The following is a 19,771-nucleotide window of genomic DNA, read 5'->3' as shown; positions in this document are numbered from 1 at the left end:
TATTCAAACATTTTATAATTGGGCATAGTCAGTTTGAAAGAAAAACCAAAACTTGATGAATAAAGAATTAAGACTGAAATACCACTCACAAAAATGCAGAATTAGTATTCATTGACATAGATGTCGATACAAATATTGGTATCTAAGGGGAAATTAGAATGATGCCAAGTAAATGAAGGCAATAAATTCTCTCTCTTCAATTTCACATTGCATGGCACTGATACAACGATTTCAGATGATGAAACTCTATCCTTCTTAATCCAATATCGCGAAAGGGGAAAAACAAAGAAGCTCCCTTTTCTTAGAGTAAAAATTGGCCACCCAGTAAATTCTTGGCCAAATCATTCAATGTGAAAAATAAAGTCAGCTTGTGCACAAGGACTCCTACACTTTCTTTCTGGAAACGATTATCAAAGCAGTGATTATAAAGATACCATGCTTATTATTATTCTTCCACAAACTCACTACCCTGAAGCACTCCATCACCTCTTTTTGTGGCAGTCTGCTTCTTATGTTTCCTACTTTTGGCTCTCTTTGCCTTCATTCGGCGTTTCCTCTCATTGGCATCCACCCATTTGTAGTCCAAAGGTATACTGAAAGGGTCGACTTCATCCTTAAATCTGTGACTATCAGAGTCACTGGACAATGTGCCTCGGCTTCCCTTCATCCAAGAAATCCATGATGCAGACCCCTCTGATTCCTTGGATCTGGCATCCTGGAACTGTGCTGGGCTTGAGGGTGGAGTTGCAAACTCCTCTGCTGGTTTAAGCTCCTCAAATTTTGTAAATGTGACAAGGACTCGTATTGTAGGGACTATAGGTATAGCTACCTGCATAGCAGTAGCACAACCGGAGGCATAATAAACACATGCATGAATGCAAAATATGCCACAAGATAGATAGTGACACAACAAAATTTCATAAGAGTTTAAAGCAGGGGAAAAGGAAATGCGTAATAATATGATTATTAAGTATAGGAAATTAAATATCTTCAGTAATGATGCCACGAAGTTGAAATTAAATATTTGACAAAAGAATGATTGTTGTATATCTCCAGACCACAGAATGATCTATTTTATGCATCACTCTATTAGCAACAAATAACTGCATTTGGACCCAGATGGGTGGAAATAAATGCAATATTAGCAGTTATCACACTCACTTGTGACAGTCCTGAATGAATCCACCACTCCTGCAAAACCAAAGATAACCCCGTCCCCATCCATAATAAACAGAAGAAGGAATTTTAAAGGAGGGTGAGGAATGTTTACACAAACAGCAATTAGAAGAGGGACCAATAACTAATATTATTTTTATGTATTGAACACATTGTGAATATTATCATATCTACCAACTAGACTTAATCAGAAAAAGAAGCCACAGGTTACTTTATGAGAAAATTGCAACAAGTATGTAGAGCAAAGGTTCATTAAAAACGAAGTCCTAAAGATTATGGTACTTGCATTACCTTGACAGGAAAGGTGCCATGAGGAAGTTTAGTCGTCAAAAGCTCTCTAAGTCTCCTAATAGCCTTAACCTTGTTCGCTAAGATGTCAAGTAGAGGCAGAAGCTCATCTGTTTTCAATGGGAAGTCTGGTGTCAACCACAAGACAGGTCTTAAACCCTTTTTATATTCACTCTCATTCTTAAGCTCGCTAACCGGTCCTTTCTTCTTTTTCTTTTTGTTATTCTTATCCTTTTCCTTCTTTGTGTCCCCAGAATCCTCCTTCAGAAACTCAGATGCTGGCTTCTGCTGATCACATGATCTAGGTTTGCTGCCTTCCGGGCCTAACATTGAAAGTTTCTTGGAAATTTTTGAATCCTCAGATTCATCGGTACTACTCTTGGAGTTTTTCTTGTTCCAACCAAACCAGTTCTTCTTCTCTTTAACCACAACATTTGCTTCACAGTTCATATTGGAAGCCACTGAACTATTTTCATGACCATCGAAGACACCATGTTCCTCATCCTGACAAATAGAATCAGAGTTCCCCATGCGGAGTGCAGAATCCAATTGCACTCTTTCCTCAGCAGTCAATACATCATCATACACATCATTCTTTTCCCCATTTTCCGTACTTTCGCCATCATCCACGGCAAAAAGCTCTTCATCTGTCATAGCACCTGGAACCCGTCTTGACTTCACACTCACCATCACGTGAAGCATGTCATAAATCTTTGCCTTCCAATTGCCGACCATCTCAGATTTCTCTTGGCGCCTCCAATTCAAAAGGGGAATAAGCTCAGCCTGAGTAACATCAATACCTGGTCTATACATATTTGTCTGAGACATCAGAGAAACTTCATGAGCTACTTCTGCTTCTGTTGGTTGTGTACCAGCTCCTTCCAGAGCATTGGTGATTTCCTTGTCCTTATGAGAAAGAACAATCAAAGAGCCCAGTGGCAGATTTAAATTACCATCCTCTGAAGTATAGCCTTCTCCTAGGAACAGAAATGTCTGGTCAGACCGTTGTATGCGGAAACCATCAAAACCCGCTAGGGTCATATCAGCACGGAGATTAGAACCACGCTTCCAAATGCGATAGGTATCTGAAGGGGCAATTCTCCCAATAAAAGGTATGACAGAACTCTCAAAATGAAAAGATATCTCCATGTAAAAATCACGAATACGAGACATAGAAGCAATAATACGGGGAAGCCTACGACACCATTTAGCCCAAGCCAGAGGTTGATAGTAACGTGCAATAATCAAAGCAATCGCTTCCTCCCTAGTGCACACGGCTTCTTGGAGAGCACTCCAACCATTCTCATTCTGTAGACTCCAATCGGCACCAGCAGCCATCAAAACCTCAGCAGAGACAGTATCTCTGAGACGCACCGCAAGGTGAAGAGGGGTCTCCCTACCAGGAACATCACGGCGATCAATAACAGCCGTGACCTGATCAGCTATAAGCTCAGCAGCAATAGATTCAGCTTCAGTATTGACCTCACCCGCCTTCGCAAGCCGAGGCAGTGTGAGAACTAGATGCCGCAGAGCAGCATGGTCGCGCTTGGCAACTGCCAGGTGAGCAGGACTATGTGCATATTTCGATAAATCTTCCATCGATTCTTTTTTTCCTTTTCTCAATCCTAAATCTATCTATTCCTTCTTGCTGTTCCTATGCTATTATCATGAATTACTCCAATCTCTAACATGGTTGGTAAATCTTTGAGTTATATAGCAGAAATAGCACATGCTTCACTCATAGTCTCATACCTTTGCTTTTAAGGTTTATGTTCTTCAACCAATTACCAAGCTAGACCACTGTTCAATTGCCAAAACCTGTCAAAATGATTTAGAAACACAAAATATAATAATTTGGAGAGAGAGGGAGAGAGAAAAAACAGTGACCAGTTTTTGCACCAAATCTTTTCACTATTTAGGGTTCTGCTACAATGTTTTAAGCTTAGATTCAAAAATCCTAAATTATAAGGTGATCTATTGTAAGCTTAAATAAAATAATGGCAAAGGTTTAATCTATAGAGTGGGGGAAGAAGAGAAGATAGGAAGAAAGCAAAAAAGGTGAAAAATGAAATAATGATGAAGTTGAAAAGTAATGGAAAGAGCGAAGAAGAAGTGAAGAAAGTACCGGAGAAAATGAAATGGAAGAGAGAGAGAGAGAGAGAGAGAGTGGAAGAAGGGTTAATTGGAATTGAAGAATGGAATAGATAGGAGATTGGATCGGGTTAATGCTGCTGACAACTTGTGAGAGGGAGAGCACATGAACTTTCCTCTCCCCCTCTCTCTGCTTACTATTATTATTGCTATCGGTATCTACTCTACTTGTTTCACTATTTTTTTCAAATTAATAATTGTCATTTCTAATAAATGTTACTTTCAGGAATTCAATCTTTAACTTTTGATCTATTTTAGAAATCTAACATTATTTTATACAACTAGAGTAACCTTTTCCAATATGTTCTACGTGTTTAACCATATTATTTCTCTGTTTCTCCACTTTTGCTGTTTTTCCATTTCTAAGCTGCCTTAATTGACACTTTAGTAAAATATTCTTGTCGGCTTTGCACTAACAAAAGTGTACCACTACGAACATCAAGAGAGTCCAAATAAATGACAAATTTGCTTTCATAAAATTTGAGGGTTAGCTTCAAAATTGTGTTTTCATAACTTTTTTTTTGGTACCATCCACAATCAAGAATTGAACTCTTCCAATGAGATTTTACACTATTCTACCAATACATTGTTGGTTTACAAATTCAAATCTAATGTGAAATTCAATCAACTATCCTTACCAAAGAGTTCTAAATAATTACTTGTATAACTATAAGTTATTAATAATATGGTCACAACCGCAGATATAACAAGCATAAAACGAAAAACTCAACTAATTTATTGAACCCATCTAAACGGAAAAGTTCACAACTAGTTTTATTGAACCTGAGCAAATTTCATTCATCTAATGAGAACTTAAAGATCTTAGTAACGGAAACAAAGTATATGAAAACAGGTAATAGAAAAATGATTAAATCTATAAAAAAATAGAGACAAGTTATAAATAAAAAAATCAACAATTTTGTGTTGACAAATAAGAGAAATAATTACATTTTACAACAAGGATTTTTTTTACAGAAAAAGAGACAAAATATAATACAGAATAATATAAGAAATAAATGTAGAATACTAAAAAACACAATAAGAAAAAACATTGCACCATTGCGTGTTTTTGAATAGTATAGTTATTTAATTTATTTAAATGAAAATAATAATAGAAAAAGATATATATATATATATATATATATATATTGACTGTGTAAGAGTTTTTTTACCCTGTCACTTCTAGGATGGATTGAGATGGGTTAAACATGGACATCACCTGTCACTAAATATTGACCGGATTAATTTTTGAACCCGACCCCGTCCCTAATTAGGATGGGACGCATGGGAACAGATCCAAAATAAGACAGGTCAAGTCAAAGACGATACGGAAAACGATAAATAACAAACATTTTTTTTTTCTCAAATCTTTAAGCATGTACAATCAATATTATCAGAATTTGTATATAAACTCAACTAAAACCTACATCTCACATACATCAATATATAAACTATAAACCGTAAATTGCGTTATTCAACAAAAAAACTATCACAAGCACGTGACCGGAAAATCTAGAATATGTGCAGTTACCTACGAAGGAAAATGATTAGGGTCTATTATGTACTGGAGGTAGCTTAAAAATAATGGAAAAAAGATGAAGAAGACGGGTTGAAGGCTATTGGGCATTGACAATCAGAGGCAATAGCATAAAACAAATAATGGTGAATAAAAAATAATTAACTCTTAAGCACCTCAGTGTCCTCCACTCTCGTCGCAACGGTCTTTCACTAACTACTCTTAGGGATCATATGATAAGTGACATGAAAATGTTGTGTAAGCTTGTAGGTATTTTGAGTTATGTGGGCTAAACATAATGAGTATTGATATTTACTTGTTCAATTATTCTTGATATATAACTATAAGGGACGATTTGGGTGACTCGAACATAGACTTGACCCGTCTTTTTTATGATGTGTCTGTCCTTTTTAATCAGGTCTATCATTTTTTATTTATTTGGACAGGTCAGACCCGACCCTATGTTATAGAGTTGAGACGAGTCTACGTGTCAGGTCAAGTCTTACTCAACTCTAGTCAGTGCATCATTCACCATTATTTTCAATTATCATTAACTCTTTAAAAAATAATATAAATAAAGATTGAATAATATATTTAACTATGTATAAATATTTATATTGTTAATGCATAAATATTACACTCAAATAATAATAACAAATGGTGTTATAAATGAGGTAAGTGCTATTGTTATAGGGTGTAATAGGCCCTTTCCGTAGAACGTGGAAATACTTACATTTACATGTTTTTTGGGTACAAAGTTCTGAGTACAAGAAAAAAGTAACCCATAAAATCGGCCATAAATGATGAAAGGCCCATTCCACTAAGTGACCAACCAACAGAACAAAAAGTTATTATATGTATGGAGGAAGAAGAGGGATCCTTGTGTAAAGGCAAAGCTCTCCATAGAGGAATGTTATTATCTGTGGGAAACTTTGTGTGTCACTTCTTACCACCTTATGCTTTGTTTGGCTGTACAGTAGAAAATGAGAGATGAGAGAAAATGGAAAAATAAAATATTCCTATTTTTGTATTGTTTGGTATCACACAAAGAGAAAGAAAAGAGAAGAAAAAATGTAAATATAAATTTTCAAATGACAAAAGTATTCATATTCTAAAAAATATCAAAAAATATTTTATTACTAATTAAAAGTTTAAGAAATACAACTTAAAAATCTATTGTAAAAATTATATTATTAAAATTTTAAAGTAACACTAGAAAAATGTGTCTAAATAAATAATAAGATAATATAGATTAATTAAATAAATTGAGTTTGTTATTTCACTCTCCTCTTATTTTCTCCTCACATATGAAGAGAAAAAGTTTTAATGAATCCCATATATTTTTTATTTCTCTCTTCTCTACTCTCTTCTAAACTAAATGTAAACTAGGGAAAATCAATTTTATCTATAACCTTTCTCCCCAGCTTCTTTGCTTTTTTTTTATGGAACCAAAGGAACACTTAAAGTTTTCTACTCAAGGTGCTTACCTCTCTAAAGTGGCGATTCTATTGGATCTGGTGGATTGTTATTTAAGAGCATCACAATCATAAACAACCTATCTATTCTTATTTGAGTCTCACACATTATTTTATGTTTTATTACAATTTTTTATGAAATAAGAACTATATCTACTTTTTTCTCACAATGACAATCACCATTCTTATTCTTATTTAGGCCTCACATATAGTATCTACCTTTTCCCACAAAAATTACATCCCTCCTCCATTTTCCTTGGCTAAGAACAACCAAGAATTGTTGTTATTTAAGAACAAAAATAAGAAAATAAGAACAACACAGTGGAGAACAAAATAATAATATTTTTATTTCATTAAAAATAAAGTTAAAAACAACCATTATGGTTGCTCTAAGGTTTTAAGTGCCCACATTTCCAAATGATACAACATAGTTAAATGACTAAACTTAATAATATGTTTGTAAGTTGATTTTATAGGGAAATTAAAATTTTGAAGTCATATAATCTAATTATGAGAGTGTTTCTTTTATTTTTCTTCATTTTCCTTCATAACTAAAGTTGCAAACAGGCCTGTAAATATTCATTTCAGTCTCTCATATTTTTCGATCTTATCAGTTTAGTCATTAAAAAAAAGGACCTAAATGATCCCAAAAATTCTAAATGTGGGTCAAATTAGTTATTTTTAGCATGTTTTACAACAATTGTTAGGGACTAATTTGACCCATATTTGAAATTTTTGGGACTATTTTAAGCATTTTTAAGGACTAAACTGGTAAATTCGAAAAATATGAGAGACTAAAATGTGTATTTACTCTATATTTTTTTTTGTATAAGTAACAAAAAATCATAATCTTTTCTAATAAATTTATTAAAATAAGATATAAAGTTCAAAAATTATTCCCATACATTTATTTTTCTTAAAAGTTCTCTCAAGTCTTTCTTTATAATCTTTTCCGAACTCATTAGCATACATTTATTACTTGAACCTACACATCTAACACGCTAGAATCATAGATAATGAGACATAGTGAGCCCAGCTCAAAACCATTCACTAGCTTGTTTTGTATTATTGGTTTTGTCTACAAAAATGAGTGAAGATTACCATATATTTCCCTTTACTAACATTCACCATATATGATTACTTCTCTGAAAGCTCCCCTGCCTTCGTGACAAAACAATCCTAATGTCATTCTTCTAATCTAGTAGAATCCCATAAGTCATGAATTGAGATATGTAAAAACAAATTTTAATTCATCAAATAATCATAAGCCATAATCAATAATCATCAAAATAATTAAATTGAACTTTTTGCACACTAGACTTCAACATTGGTTAATTATAATAGCTCTGGTATGACCTTGGCTCCAATTAACTGAAGAGATGGAGAGAAATTATTCTTTGAAACTTTGCTGTCCTTTTATGTTTAGAATACGGATCGTCTATTCCCAAATTGGTATCTTCTTATATACCCGACCAACTAACTTCATCCAAATAATATAAAAATGTTGATTTATGTTTTTATAATTTTTCTTTTTAATTTAGTGATATTTTTTCATTAAACCGAGACAGAAAAGTGAGACATAAATTTAGAGAGGTGATCTCTAATATTATGTTTCCACAGTGTAATACCGTTTCCCTATTACATATATGACTAGAATGTGGGTTATTTGTCTCACTACTCAACCTTATGATTTGAATAAAAAAAAGTTAAATACACACATAACACCATTTCCATGGACAATGGGACATAACTTGGAGAGTTACCTCAACCGACAGTGATAGTTAAATAAAACCTGTCAAAAACTCAAAATTACTTTGGGTTCGAACCTTGACATATAGGTAAGTTCACATGCATTGCAGTTCAATAACACTGTTGGATTTATTAAATCTATGCTATCAAAGACATGGTCCATTCTGCTAGCTTGAATACGGTACTATGTACTTTTCATGGTATTTCTCAATCAACATACATCAAGATAGAAACAAGCATTTATATGATGTCTAAATGGAATGAAATTATAGAACCAAAGGAAATATACATGCTAAAGTTAAATAATAGTGTAAAAGGTTTCATGGAATTTTCAATAGATGAATTATCTGAATTATGATTGTTTAGTTTTGTTAAGGTGTTGTGAAAGTTGTAGGCTTCATTGGATAAATTACTTGAGGCCATGTATTAAACGAGGTAATTTCAGCAATGAAAAAGAAGAGACTTATCCTAATGTTATGAGAAAAAGTAAAAGATATCTCGTATGATTGAATTATATAGGAAGAAGCGACATAATTTTCAGAGGAGATATAATGTACTACAAAATTCACGTACTCATCTGTTACACGTTAAATTGTTATTAAAGAAAAGCACCACCAATATTTATTTCTAGAAAAATTGAAGTTTTGATTGGTTCTATTGTGTCTCATTTCATCCCATATCAATCAGATATTGTTATATAAATAATAAGTAAACTTTTAAAAATAAAAAATAATATTTTAATTGATCTGAGATAGAAAATGAGATATCCTTAAAGATATGTAATCTCTCTTCATATTATAGAGGTCATTTGTAAGATGTGACTAAGTCTGCTATTGCAGCAGGATTACTAGACATTGAAATCAAGAATTTTTGGTACACTCTTTGAAGAAGAGAGATGAGAGAAGAAATCAAGTGCACAGTGTAGGTAGTACCTCCTCATGTCCCTTTGCAAGTGTCATCACGTGGGAATGGAAATATTTAACATACAGTATTGTGCGACATTATTTTTCATCTTATATCGAAATTTCTTAATTCTAAACACGTGTATTATTATAATATATAGTACTCATTTCTATCTCCCTATTAGTATTCATTTACTCAGATCAATTTAACATATTGTGCTATGTGTGCTCTCATTTGTATCATGTTACATATTAACAAGTAAAACTTAGAGTTGACATTACAAAATCTGTCCAATCTAATTAAAAAATGATTCGTTAACATAGGTAAGTGTTTTCTCAACAATCCTCTCCATTAATTGACATATAAATATTTGTTTATTTTTAATAACAAAAATGTAATTTCATTATAACTAAAAAGAAAAAAAATAAATATATCATTAAAAATTATATTTCTCTTTATTTTTTAAGTACTTATTTTTTTATTAATAGAGATTATTTTCTGACCCATGTACTTTCCAACTTAGGCAAGTGTTCGTTCCACTAATGACAATGATAATATGATAGATAGAGTTTTGCAACTTGATTAAAAAAAAAGAATCATTCAGGCACAAGGTGGCTGCTAGAAAAGGGAGAGAGAAAGTTAAAACGTGAAACAAGAGCTCTCTTAACCTAATGATGTACTACCAAGTATCAACTCAATGAATTAAGACATATACGGGAAATTTTCCTACAGTGTCCAAGAGCTCAAAAAACATTTATCTCCACTCAATTTTGTTCCATTAATTTCTATATAATATCAAAATAATAAAAACAACATTTTGGATATTTTTATGATTTTATAGAATTAAATAATTATTTTCATTCATTAATGAGTATTACATTAAATTTGAGATTTTATAGGGTCGCAAATGATCTACCGAAGAGTTTTTGTAACTTTCTATGAAAAAAATATTTTTTAAGATCTTCTATAACAAATTTTACCACATTTAATTATTGGGTTGTTAATGAATAGTTGGAATATCTTTTGGTATGGACGATTTCATTTTAATTGACTCGTTAATTTTAAAAATAATTAATAAAAGTTTGGTTTTCAGTGATTATTTTTTAAATGAAAAATCAATATTTAATATAGTGTTTATAAAACTCTACCCTCTAAGAGGTTACAACTAATAAAAGAAAAAAAGTGAGAAAGAAAGCAAGAAAAAAATTGTAGAGGAAATACAATGAAATTTAGATAAATAGATAAGGTTGGCGTGGATAAAAGTGAATGAGGGAGGATAGAAGAGAAAGAGTAGAGAAACCGTAAATATAAATTGTTGAATGGCAAAATATTATTATACTAAAAAATGAAAAAAATACTTTATTAGTAATTAAAAATTTATCGTAAAAGTTATATTAATGTAATTTTAAACAATATTTTTAAGTACAAAAATATATAAAAATAATGATGAAAAAATTTGTATAAAAATAAATAATAATATAATATAAAGAATAATTAAAGAGGTTGATTTTAATATCCCACACTTCTCATTTTCTCCTCACATATGGAGAGAAATGTTATTGATGGATCTCATGTGTTTTTTATTTCTCTCACCCATTTTCTATATTCTTAGCCAAATGAGAAGAGACTCACTTTCTCTACAACTTATTCCCTCAATCTCTTTTAATCTCTCATCTCTTTCTTTATTCAACCAAAGAAAGGCTAAAATTTTAGTACCAACAGGAAGATGAAACCTAGATTTTGTTAGCATTAATCTGTTAATTTATTTTACACATTTTTTGGGTTTGATTATTATTGATTTTATTTTTTATATCAATTAATATAATTAAATATTAGATAAGTTGAATAATATTTTTCTTTATTTGAGAAGATAAAAAAAATAAAAATTTGAATATATTTTATAAGTTCTTTATTCATAAATCTTCCATGGACACATGTTTAGCTGCTAGATTTTCCTGAACAAATTAATTTGCTGGAGTAATTGACATAACTAATAGATTATATATGAACTTTACTTTTTAATCTTTCACACTATTCAATCTGAATTTACTTCTTTGTTATTTAATTTTTTCTTAAAATTTTTACTTGTTAGTTTTGTGACTGGTTTAAAATATACTTATTCTTAACACTATGTGAGATTGACATCATACGTGCTCCACTATACTTCAAGTATTATTAAAGACTAATAAAAATAAAAACACAACAAAACATGCAGGTTGTGAAGAAAGATTGGACTATTCAATTGTCTCATTCCTTTGGTCATGTTTCGATCGGTGATATTGGGTGGAATCTAAACTCCCAGAACTAAAACGTTCTACACTAGGTCATTTTGGTATCTCATTATTGCACCATTAACCAAGTGGTCCGTAGTAAAAACCATTACTGTTAATAGTGCTTTTTATATTGGATTATTTTTTGAGTTTAAAGTGCGACCCAATACATTCTTTTTTAAAATCAGGATTCTTTCTACATTGATCATAAGGTGTCAATCTTTTTAGCAATTTTTCATGTGTTATGGCATGTTTGGTTTAAAGTGCAGCCTGTCTATGATAAAGGTAAGATATTTGTAAGAACTTTGAGCTAGGATGTGAGGGTTTTCAAGGTTGTGTGCCCTTTGAATGATAGATTATGAATAAAATGATTGTGTAGATTAAGTTAATAAATTATTGATGATCATTATTTTACATCAGAGACCATGGAAATTATTCAGATTATGTGGTAAACAATTATTTATATTGGAACCAATGATGTATGTGTTTTCATTATTATTATTTCTATCAAATAATTTATTTCTTTAAAGATGAGATAAGAAGCAGAGGTAGTGGTGGGTCCAAGTACTCCGACATTTCTAAGTGTTCATCATCTTTACCTACATTCAAGACAATGAGGGGAGGATTTGCAACATTTTGATGAATTCAAGCACACTTAAATTGAAGTGAAGATCTCCCTTTTTCTACCAAATAAGATGTGATGGAGATACATTTAATTTGTATCATAAAAATGTTTTAAGACACAAATTAAATGACAACAATGTTATAAATATTATAATGACCAATACAATAAGTGAACGGTTTTGATATTGATAGGGTATGAAATCATTTAAAACGACCAAAATTGAAAAATAATGGTTAGACTATATCGTATTGATTAAAATTGATTTTCTTATAAAATAAATTTCATACTTTCTAAAATGACAAATTTAGGATTTAAACCTTAATTTGTAAACAATCATTCAATACAATATCTTAATATTTTTAGCTAAAATATGAGGTTAATTTTGATTTGTTTAGTCTATGATTGAATCAAGTATTAGAGTAAATTTTCCTCCAGCTTGATACAGAAATTAATTTTTCTTGAAAGCTTATTTCAAAAAGGTTGAAATACTGCAATGAAACTGAGAGCTAAAAATTATGAGAAAAATGTATATACTTGTATACACGGAAACTACCTTATAAGAGATATATATGGTTGAAAGATTATTCCTTGTGGCTAATAATTTCTGAAACTATCTTAGAGCTAATTGTCCGCTTCTGTAATTCGTGTTTTGTAATCTAGCAAGGAATCTGAGAGCTAAAAGTCCATATTTTTTTGTATTTATATGTTTTGTTAATATAGGCTTAACGAATATTAGGTTTTATTAATAATTGAAGATTCATGTCACTGAAAATGTCACCACTGCACGCATGATTATGAGCTTGCTGGCGCCCAGTCAGCTTTTGCTGTATTTGAATCACTGTGCTAATCCTTAGCAAAAATGTCACCAACTCTAACAATAATTTGTTGATTTAAGAAAGTTATAATTAATATAATTAGTATCTTGGAAAGAGAGAATAAGGCAAAATGAAACGAATGGCAGCCCATATTCATTGGAACTTCATGATCATTATATAATATTTTTCCGTCCCAAGAAAAAATATATCTAAATTAAAAATTTAGTAATTAAATATTTTTTAAACCAATTACAAGTGATAACATATTTATTGAAATAGAAGATGGGGAACCACATCTGCTGTCCTATAATGAGTGACATTCCATATACCTTGTCATTGAATGAAAAATATATATTTATATTAAAATTTAATTTTTAAGTATTTTTTTGACCAATCATAATGTCATGACACATAGAGTGATACTCATTGTGGGCATGTGTGCATCCTATAAGATGTGTTTCCCATAAAATAACTATTGATAAACTTTCATCTTATTAGAACAAAGATCCTATATCCCTAACAAAATTCAATTTCTATATTCTTAAGTTAATAAAATTTTACAAAAATAATATAAAAATATTAATTTATGTTATTAATTTTTGTTTTATAATTTTTCTTTTAAGTTAAATTATATTTTTTAAATGAACAAAGACTGAAATTGTGACAATAATGAAGAACTGTGATCTTATTCTCCATCTTATAGTTGGTTCAAGGCTCACAATCATGTTAGGAAAAGCATTTCATGCAATAAAATATCATACCATTAAGTATTAGTAAAATAAAAAAGAGAAACACTCTAACAAGGAATCTCCCATGACTCGTTGCCTTACCTTTTTTCTAGAATTGTAGTCATCCAATCAGCTTTGACCCCAAGTGCGCTTGTTTGACTCTATTGGTCTAGACTTGTAGTAGTAGTATTTTGGAGAAATCCTATTTTCAGGTAAATGTTGCAAAAGTCTGAAATTTAAAATATATAAATATAAATTGATATAATTTTTATTTCAAATTTCCATGTTCAAGTTCATATAATTTCAAATTTTTATAAGTTTATAAATTAAAGATTCTAAATTTTTTCTCACACTATATCTCAACTATTAAGAACTTTACAAATATATATCTAGATAAAAACAACCAATAAAATATGAATTATACAATAAAAACTTAATCCTAAATATTTTTATTTTGATAACATAAAATACAAAAAATCATTTTCTCCAAAATATGGGGTTTTAAATATTATAGAATAAATAAGAATCATAAGCCAAATTGCCCTTCTCTTCTCCCTCCTCATTCTCAATTAAATAAGAATCTAATTGTCTATACTATATACCTTAATGTTATAGATTCAACTCATGAAATCATAATAGTTTATGTACATTTTTTATTCATACCCAACTATATAGGATTATCTTAGTCCTCTTCTTTTGTTTTTTTACTGTATAGTTTCTCTCTCTATATATGTTTACTGCATTAACCTCTCCATGCAGTTGGGTACTTGGGTTTGAAGTTAGTGTAAGCTGAAGTGCAGATACATCTCAAAATATTGGAGTATCTGGTATATTAACTCATCTTCAACTTTCGTTACTCATTATAACACCACCTTGTTGTTTCTTTCTCACCCATTCACTGTTTATCTTTTGAAGCGAAAAAGTTTTCAACTTTTTTGTGGGCTTTCTTTTAAATCCATCGTTTTGTTTTTTTTTTTTTGTCTTTATAAGATTCTTTGTTTCTGTAAGTTCCTAAGTCTTACCTATATAGAAGATAAGAAGAACCTCGCTACAAAGTTCTTAGAAAAAGAGAGAAAAGAAAAGCAAATTTTCACTGTTCACGGGTTACTGTATGTCTATGCATGTGGAATCACAGCTTCTAATGATCTCTTGAATTTTTGTGTTCTCTGAATATAGGAAAGTGGGTAACAATTTCGTTTCAGAGAAGAGTTTGATCATGTAATGTTATATTTCACTCTATCTCTTTTATTATTAGTATATTTTTAGTGTTTTCTTAGCTTGATTTGTCTCTCTCAGTAGAATTCAATTAAATACCTAACTTTTTAGGAATTTACCACGTTTTGAAGTCTTTTTTAAAAAAACATTAGCATGGATTTTTTTGGTATAATCAAAGATATCCCCTCACCTTTCGGTGTGTGGCTGAGGCTCTCAGGAATTGAACATTTGACCTTCTAGTTTCTCTAGGGATCCAATATGATATTAAATCATTGGACTAACACTTTGTTGGTAAATTAACATGGATTGTAGAGACTGTTTTTCATCTATAGCAATGGGCTTCCATTTACAAAGTTTGTAGTAATAGATTTTTGTGAAGGCTAAGATTTTGACCGAAAATACTAATCATTTGTACCTTAGGAAACTTTCCTTTCCCTTGTATTTTACTATTTCCTTTAGTTATTGAATTTGAATCCAAGTTACACAACAATGGTGACAGATAAATTTTACTGTAAGCATCAGTTTGTGCAAAATTTGGTGATTTTGATTCTTCTGAAATTGCTGTTTGTTATTGTACCAAAATGACATGGTGATATGACATTTACATTTTTGCCTTGTTCTAGTTCCAAAGAAAAAGATGACTAGAATAGTGGATCTTCGGTCAGACACAGTGACAAAGCCAACGGAGGCAATGCGAGCAGCTATGGCAAGTGCTGAAGTTGATGACGATGTTTTGGGCAATGATCCAACAGCGTTTCGCTTAGAATCAGAAATGGCAAAGATAATGGGCAAGGAAGCAGCACTTTTTGTACCATCAGGCACTATGGGGAACCTTATAAGTGTGCTCACACATTGTGATATTAGGGGAAGTGAAGTTATTCTTGGGGACAATTGTCATATCCATATATATGAGAATGGAGGCATTTCAACTATTGGAGGGGTGCATCCAAGACCAGTGAAGAATAATGACGACGGAACCATGGATATCGATTTGATTGAGGCTGCTATCAGGGATCCTAGGGGGGAAATAGTGTATCCAACCACCAGGCTTATTTGCTTGGAAAATACTCATGCTAAGTAAGCAAATTTTTGTTGTCAAAACTTTTTATTTTATCTTCACTTTCATAGTGATCTTAATACTGCAATAGTTTACATTTTATATATCATACATGGGTGTTTGATAATTTCTTCTTCCTCTTAAAGAATAACTGTTATTGTCATGCCAAATGTAAATGGCTCTGTTCTTTACAAATATTGATAACCTTTTCTTGAGGTAAATTTTGATTGTTGGGGTTCTTATGTACATTGAGAGTACTATACTCAATTTATTGAAAACATAACACATGTACTGCATATCCAATTGGATTAAATTAAAAATTAATTAACAAACTTGCAATCCTTATAGCAGCAGATTAGAGTATTACTCTATAGGAACTTCGAACTTCTTCCACGATGATTGGGCACTTCCATACAGTGTCACTCAAGGCATGGGGCTCTATCTTCTGAATGCCATAAAATCACTTCATTGCTTTATTTACTGTTGTTGGTAGTGACTACCACACAGACAATAGAATGATTTCATGACCATGCAGTTCATTAATATGTCTTTGAGTTTTAGATATCCCTTCCCTTTCTAAATCGATTAAAATATACAGAAGAATTATGACTGAATTTATATCAATGCAGTTCTGGTGGCAGATGCCTTTCAGCTGAATATACAGACAGAGTTGGAGAGGTTGCTAAGAAACATGGACTGAAGCTTCACATTGATGGAGCCCGTATTTTTAATGCATCGGCTGTAAGTAAATATGTGTTCTGCGTATGATTTGCAAATTTTTTTATCATTAAGATACCACAAAAATAGTTTGGTATTCTTTTTATGTGTATATAATATGCATTTGTGTGAAGAATATGCCAAAAAAAGATTTCCAATACTGATAAAACAACTTTTAGCTACTTGTATGTAAGTGATTGTGCACATAAATATCTCCATATTATATGAATATAGCCAATTACATGTCATTTCTGCACTTGCTTAGTATGAGAGCCCCAAGTAAGAATTCTAACTCTTTCACTGTCTGTTTTCCAGTGAGTAATATGATTATCTTGGTATCTAGTTTTCTTATTGTCACACTGTGATCATATCACGCCTTTTATTATATATCTAACTTTCAGTTTGTTTCTGTTCTATTGCTTTTTCCTCTCTTCTTCCTGCTAAGTGCTAACATATACAAACAACTATTGGATTGTTTGACAGAAATTTTTGGTTTTTCAGGCTCTTGGTGTCCCCGTGGATAGGCTTACCCGTGCAGCTGATTCAGTTTCAGTATGCTTTTCTTTTCCTTTTCTTTTTTGCTATAAGACCCAATAGGCTTCTTGGCATTGGTAGTGTTATATAAGTATCTATTTTATTTGAGAGTTTCGGAAAACTAATTTTATTACCTATTCCAAGTCAAACTTATACTTATTTACTTATGCACCCTATTGAATCATAGTCAAGCTAACCAACTTATGATTCCTTTGAAAATATGACTTAGGTTTGCCTATCTAAAGGTCTCGGTGCTCCAGTTGGATCTGTTATTGTTGGCTCCAAGAGCTTCATCACCAAGGTTGTTTACAAATTTTGCAAGAATGACTATATTCTTCCCGAAAGTCTTTCTTTAAATCTAGTTTGTCTATTTTTTAGGCTAGACGTCTCCGAAAAACCTTAGGCGGTGGAATGAGACAGATTGGCATCCTTTGTGCTGCTGCACTTGTTGCCTTACAGGACAATGTTGTGAACCTTGAAAGTGATCACAAGAAAGCTAAACTTTTTGCTGGTAAGTCTATTTGAACATTATAATTTTCTAAACTCATAAGCCTTATTCTTTTAAACTTCACTTGCTTTTGTCCTATAATTTTTTCCTTCATTTCAGATGGATTGAATCAAATTAAGGGCCTGAGAGTGGATGGTCCACTAGAGACCAATATTGTGAGTATTTAATAGTTTAACATGCTTATGCTACTGGAACTGCATTATTACTCTCACTACTGCTTCGAACGAGTGTTCCATTTGCGTTGATTACGTTGTCGTCACCTAGCCTTTGTCTAAATACTTGGTCTATAATTACTAGTGCCAACAACATGGATGGTGTATTTATGAGTTCAGGCTATCCCTGGAACAAAGCATTGTGTATATCCTTCATAATTATGCTAGATTGAAAGTGCTATAGATTATGCTTTTTGATAATACATTATCCTAACAATCAAGTTTTTTCTTTCCCTGATACTAGGTATATATTGACATTGAAGAAGGCTCACGTACTAATCCAGGAAAGATATGTAAGGAGTTGGAAAATCGCGGTATTCTTCTGATTCCAGAGAGCTTATCAAGGTCTTATTTTCCCTTGACTAAATTCAGTCTGTTATAAATAATTGAAATAATAATTGTTAGTTCTAAAATGAAGCCAGCTTTCACATAATTATCCTTCTAAATGTTCTATAGCTCAACTGTGTACCCAAATAAGTAAATGAGCATGCTGATTTTCTCTAAAAAAATTCAATCAGCATAATTTCTTTCATGAATGTGTCAATGTTTAATGCACGTGATAACTTTTCAAATGTTAGAGAAATCTACCTATGCATCAGTTTTAATATGATTTATCTACAAGGATGCTCTTTCTTAGGCTTAGAATTCACTATGATATTGCAGTGATTTTCAATTTTGACAATCTACACTATGCATCTTGTATGTTGCTTATTTTATCAAGTTAACTGGTGAACTTAAAATTGCAAAGGTTATATGTATTACATACATGCAAAACATTTTTCCTTAGAATAAAGGAAATAATTGTTCCTAATAACAATTTTTTGGTGGACTAAGTCTGGGCATGGAATTTTGGAAAGATAAGTAACATTTGTAATGTTCATATCTGCAAAACACATTTTTCTTAATTAAAGGCAAATAATTGTTCCGTATAACATTTTTGGTTGACTAAGCGGCATGAAATTACAGAAACCGAAGTAACATTTGCCTAAAATAGTGTTGATGTCTTACAAAATCTTCAGTAGCTTGCTACTTGCTCATTGATGTGTAAAGGAAATGTCTGTCTTTCTATATTTGATGCAATGTGTTCATGCTGATATCTATTATATTCCACTTTATGGTCAATATCATAAGAGTAATGAAATTCTAATACCACTTCTGTCTTACATCTACTTCATAATCATGCATCATCTACCATTATTGTTTCCAAGGTAAAAGTCTTTTGATCAATAAATATAAAGTCAGTGTAAAAAAGCGAGCGATACGTCATATGCAATTATCATTTTCCATATGTTAGTAGGTTCATGGCAGTGTTTGATTGTTCCAGGTTGAGAGTAGTGTTCCACCACCAAATATCTGCAAGTGATATGCAATACGCTTTGTCATGCTTTCAGGTGACTTCTTGTTTAATGGATTCAATATGCTTTATTATTTTCCTTTAACTAGCACATATTTTAGACATAATGTTTGAAGATTGTGAACACCTAATTTCATCGGTGTTCGACCGTGGTGGTGACTCCAATCAGTCGCATAACCGGTGTTCGACCGAAGATCATGGCACGACAAAGATGAAACTCATTTTTTTGTTGTTAAATGATGCAGCAAGCTGTTAGTGGAGTGCAAACTGAAAATGGCAACTAATGGAAGAAGGCACTATAATCAAAAGATGAATTGCATTTGGTTATGTGAATGGATATGCACCTTTTAAACTCCAGACCAATCTATTGTCTTTGTTTATTTTGTTTTCTTTAATGTAACCTTAATGAACTCAAAAGGATTACATGTTTGCTGTTTTTATGAATTAATCTGTTTTTGAATTATTTTGATTTCAGCCA

At 31.5% G+C, this 19,771-nt stretch overlaps 2 protein-coding genes across 6 annotated transcripts; one reads left to right on the top strand and one right to left on the bottom strand.

Annotated features, from left to right (window-relative positions):
• Positions 95–3,747, bottom strand: LOC109345392. Its single transcript, XM_019584365.1, has 3 exons — positions 3,590–3,747; positions 1,468–3,282; positions 95–829 (listed from the first exon to the last, which is right to left on the bottom strand). The coding sequence occupies exons 2-3, from the start codon at positions 3,061–3,063 to the stop codon at positions 446–448; spliced, it is 1,980 nt and encodes a 659-aa protein (XP_019439910.1). The 5' UTR covers positions 3,064–3,282; positions 3,590–3,747; the 3' UTR covers positions 95–445.
• LOC109345394 (probable low-specificity L-threonine aldolase 1) lies at positions 14,381–19,771 on the top strand. 5 transcript variants are annotated; one of them, XM_019584370.1, is made up of 11 exons: positions 14,504–14,523; positions 14,873–14,914; positions 15,535–15,988; positions 16,598–16,709; positions 17,187–17,237; positions 17,449–17,520; positions 17,598–17,730; positions 17,827–17,882; positions 18,184–18,284; positions 19,264–19,330; positions 19,539–19,771. In XM_019584370.1, the coding sequence occupies exons 3-11, from the start codon at positions 15,549–15,551 to the stop codon at positions 19,575–19,577; spliced, it is 1,071 nt and encodes a 356-aa protein (XP_019439915.1). In that variant the 5' UTR covers positions 14,504–14,523; positions 14,873–14,914; positions 15,535–15,548; the 3' UTR covers positions 19,578–19,771. The 5 variants fall into 5 exon arrangements, with proteins under 5 accessions (XP_019439917.1, XP_019439916.1, XP_019439915.1 ...); XM_019584372.1 differs by lacking the exons at positions 14,504–14,523; positions 14,873–14,914 and adding an exon at positions 14,381–14,474; XM_019584371.1 differs by lacking the exon at positions 14,873–14,914 and having other exon boundaries at positions 14,421–14,523.

The sequence above is a fragment of the Lupinus angustifolius genome, chromosome LG04 (assembly GCF_001865875.1).
Source record: "Lupinus angustifolius cultivar Tanjil chromosome LG04, LupAngTanjil_v1.0, whole genome shotgun sequence".
NCBI classification, from domain to species: Eukaryota; Viridiplantae; Streptophyta; class Magnoliopsida; order Fabales; family Fabaceae; genus Lupinus; species Lupinus angustifolius.
The sequence above is the reverse complement of the archived record's forward strand: the minus strand, read 5'-3'. Positions and strand labels throughout refer to the sequence as shown.

Bases quoted from the DNA above. Each gene is read 5' to 3' on its own strand.
- LOC109345392 (XM_019584365.1), bottom strand. From the start codon at position 3,063: ATGGAAGATTTATCGAAATATGCACATAGTCCTGCTCACCTGGCAGTT. The intron at 830-1,467 runs GTAATGCAAGTA...ACTGCTATGCAG, and splicing joins ATGGCACCTTTCCTGTCAAG to GTAGCTATACCTATAGTCCC.
- LOC109345394 (XM_019584368.1), top strand. From the start codon at position 15,401: ATGGTGACAGATAAATTTTACT. The intron at 15,989-16,597 runs GTAAGCAAATTT...ATATCAATGCAG, and splicing joins TTGGAAAATACTCATGCTAA to TTCTGGTGGCAGATGCCTTT. The intron at 17,883-18,183 runs GTGAGTATTTAA...CCCTGATACTAG, and splicing joins GTCCACTAGAGACCAATATT to GTATATATTGACATTGAAGA.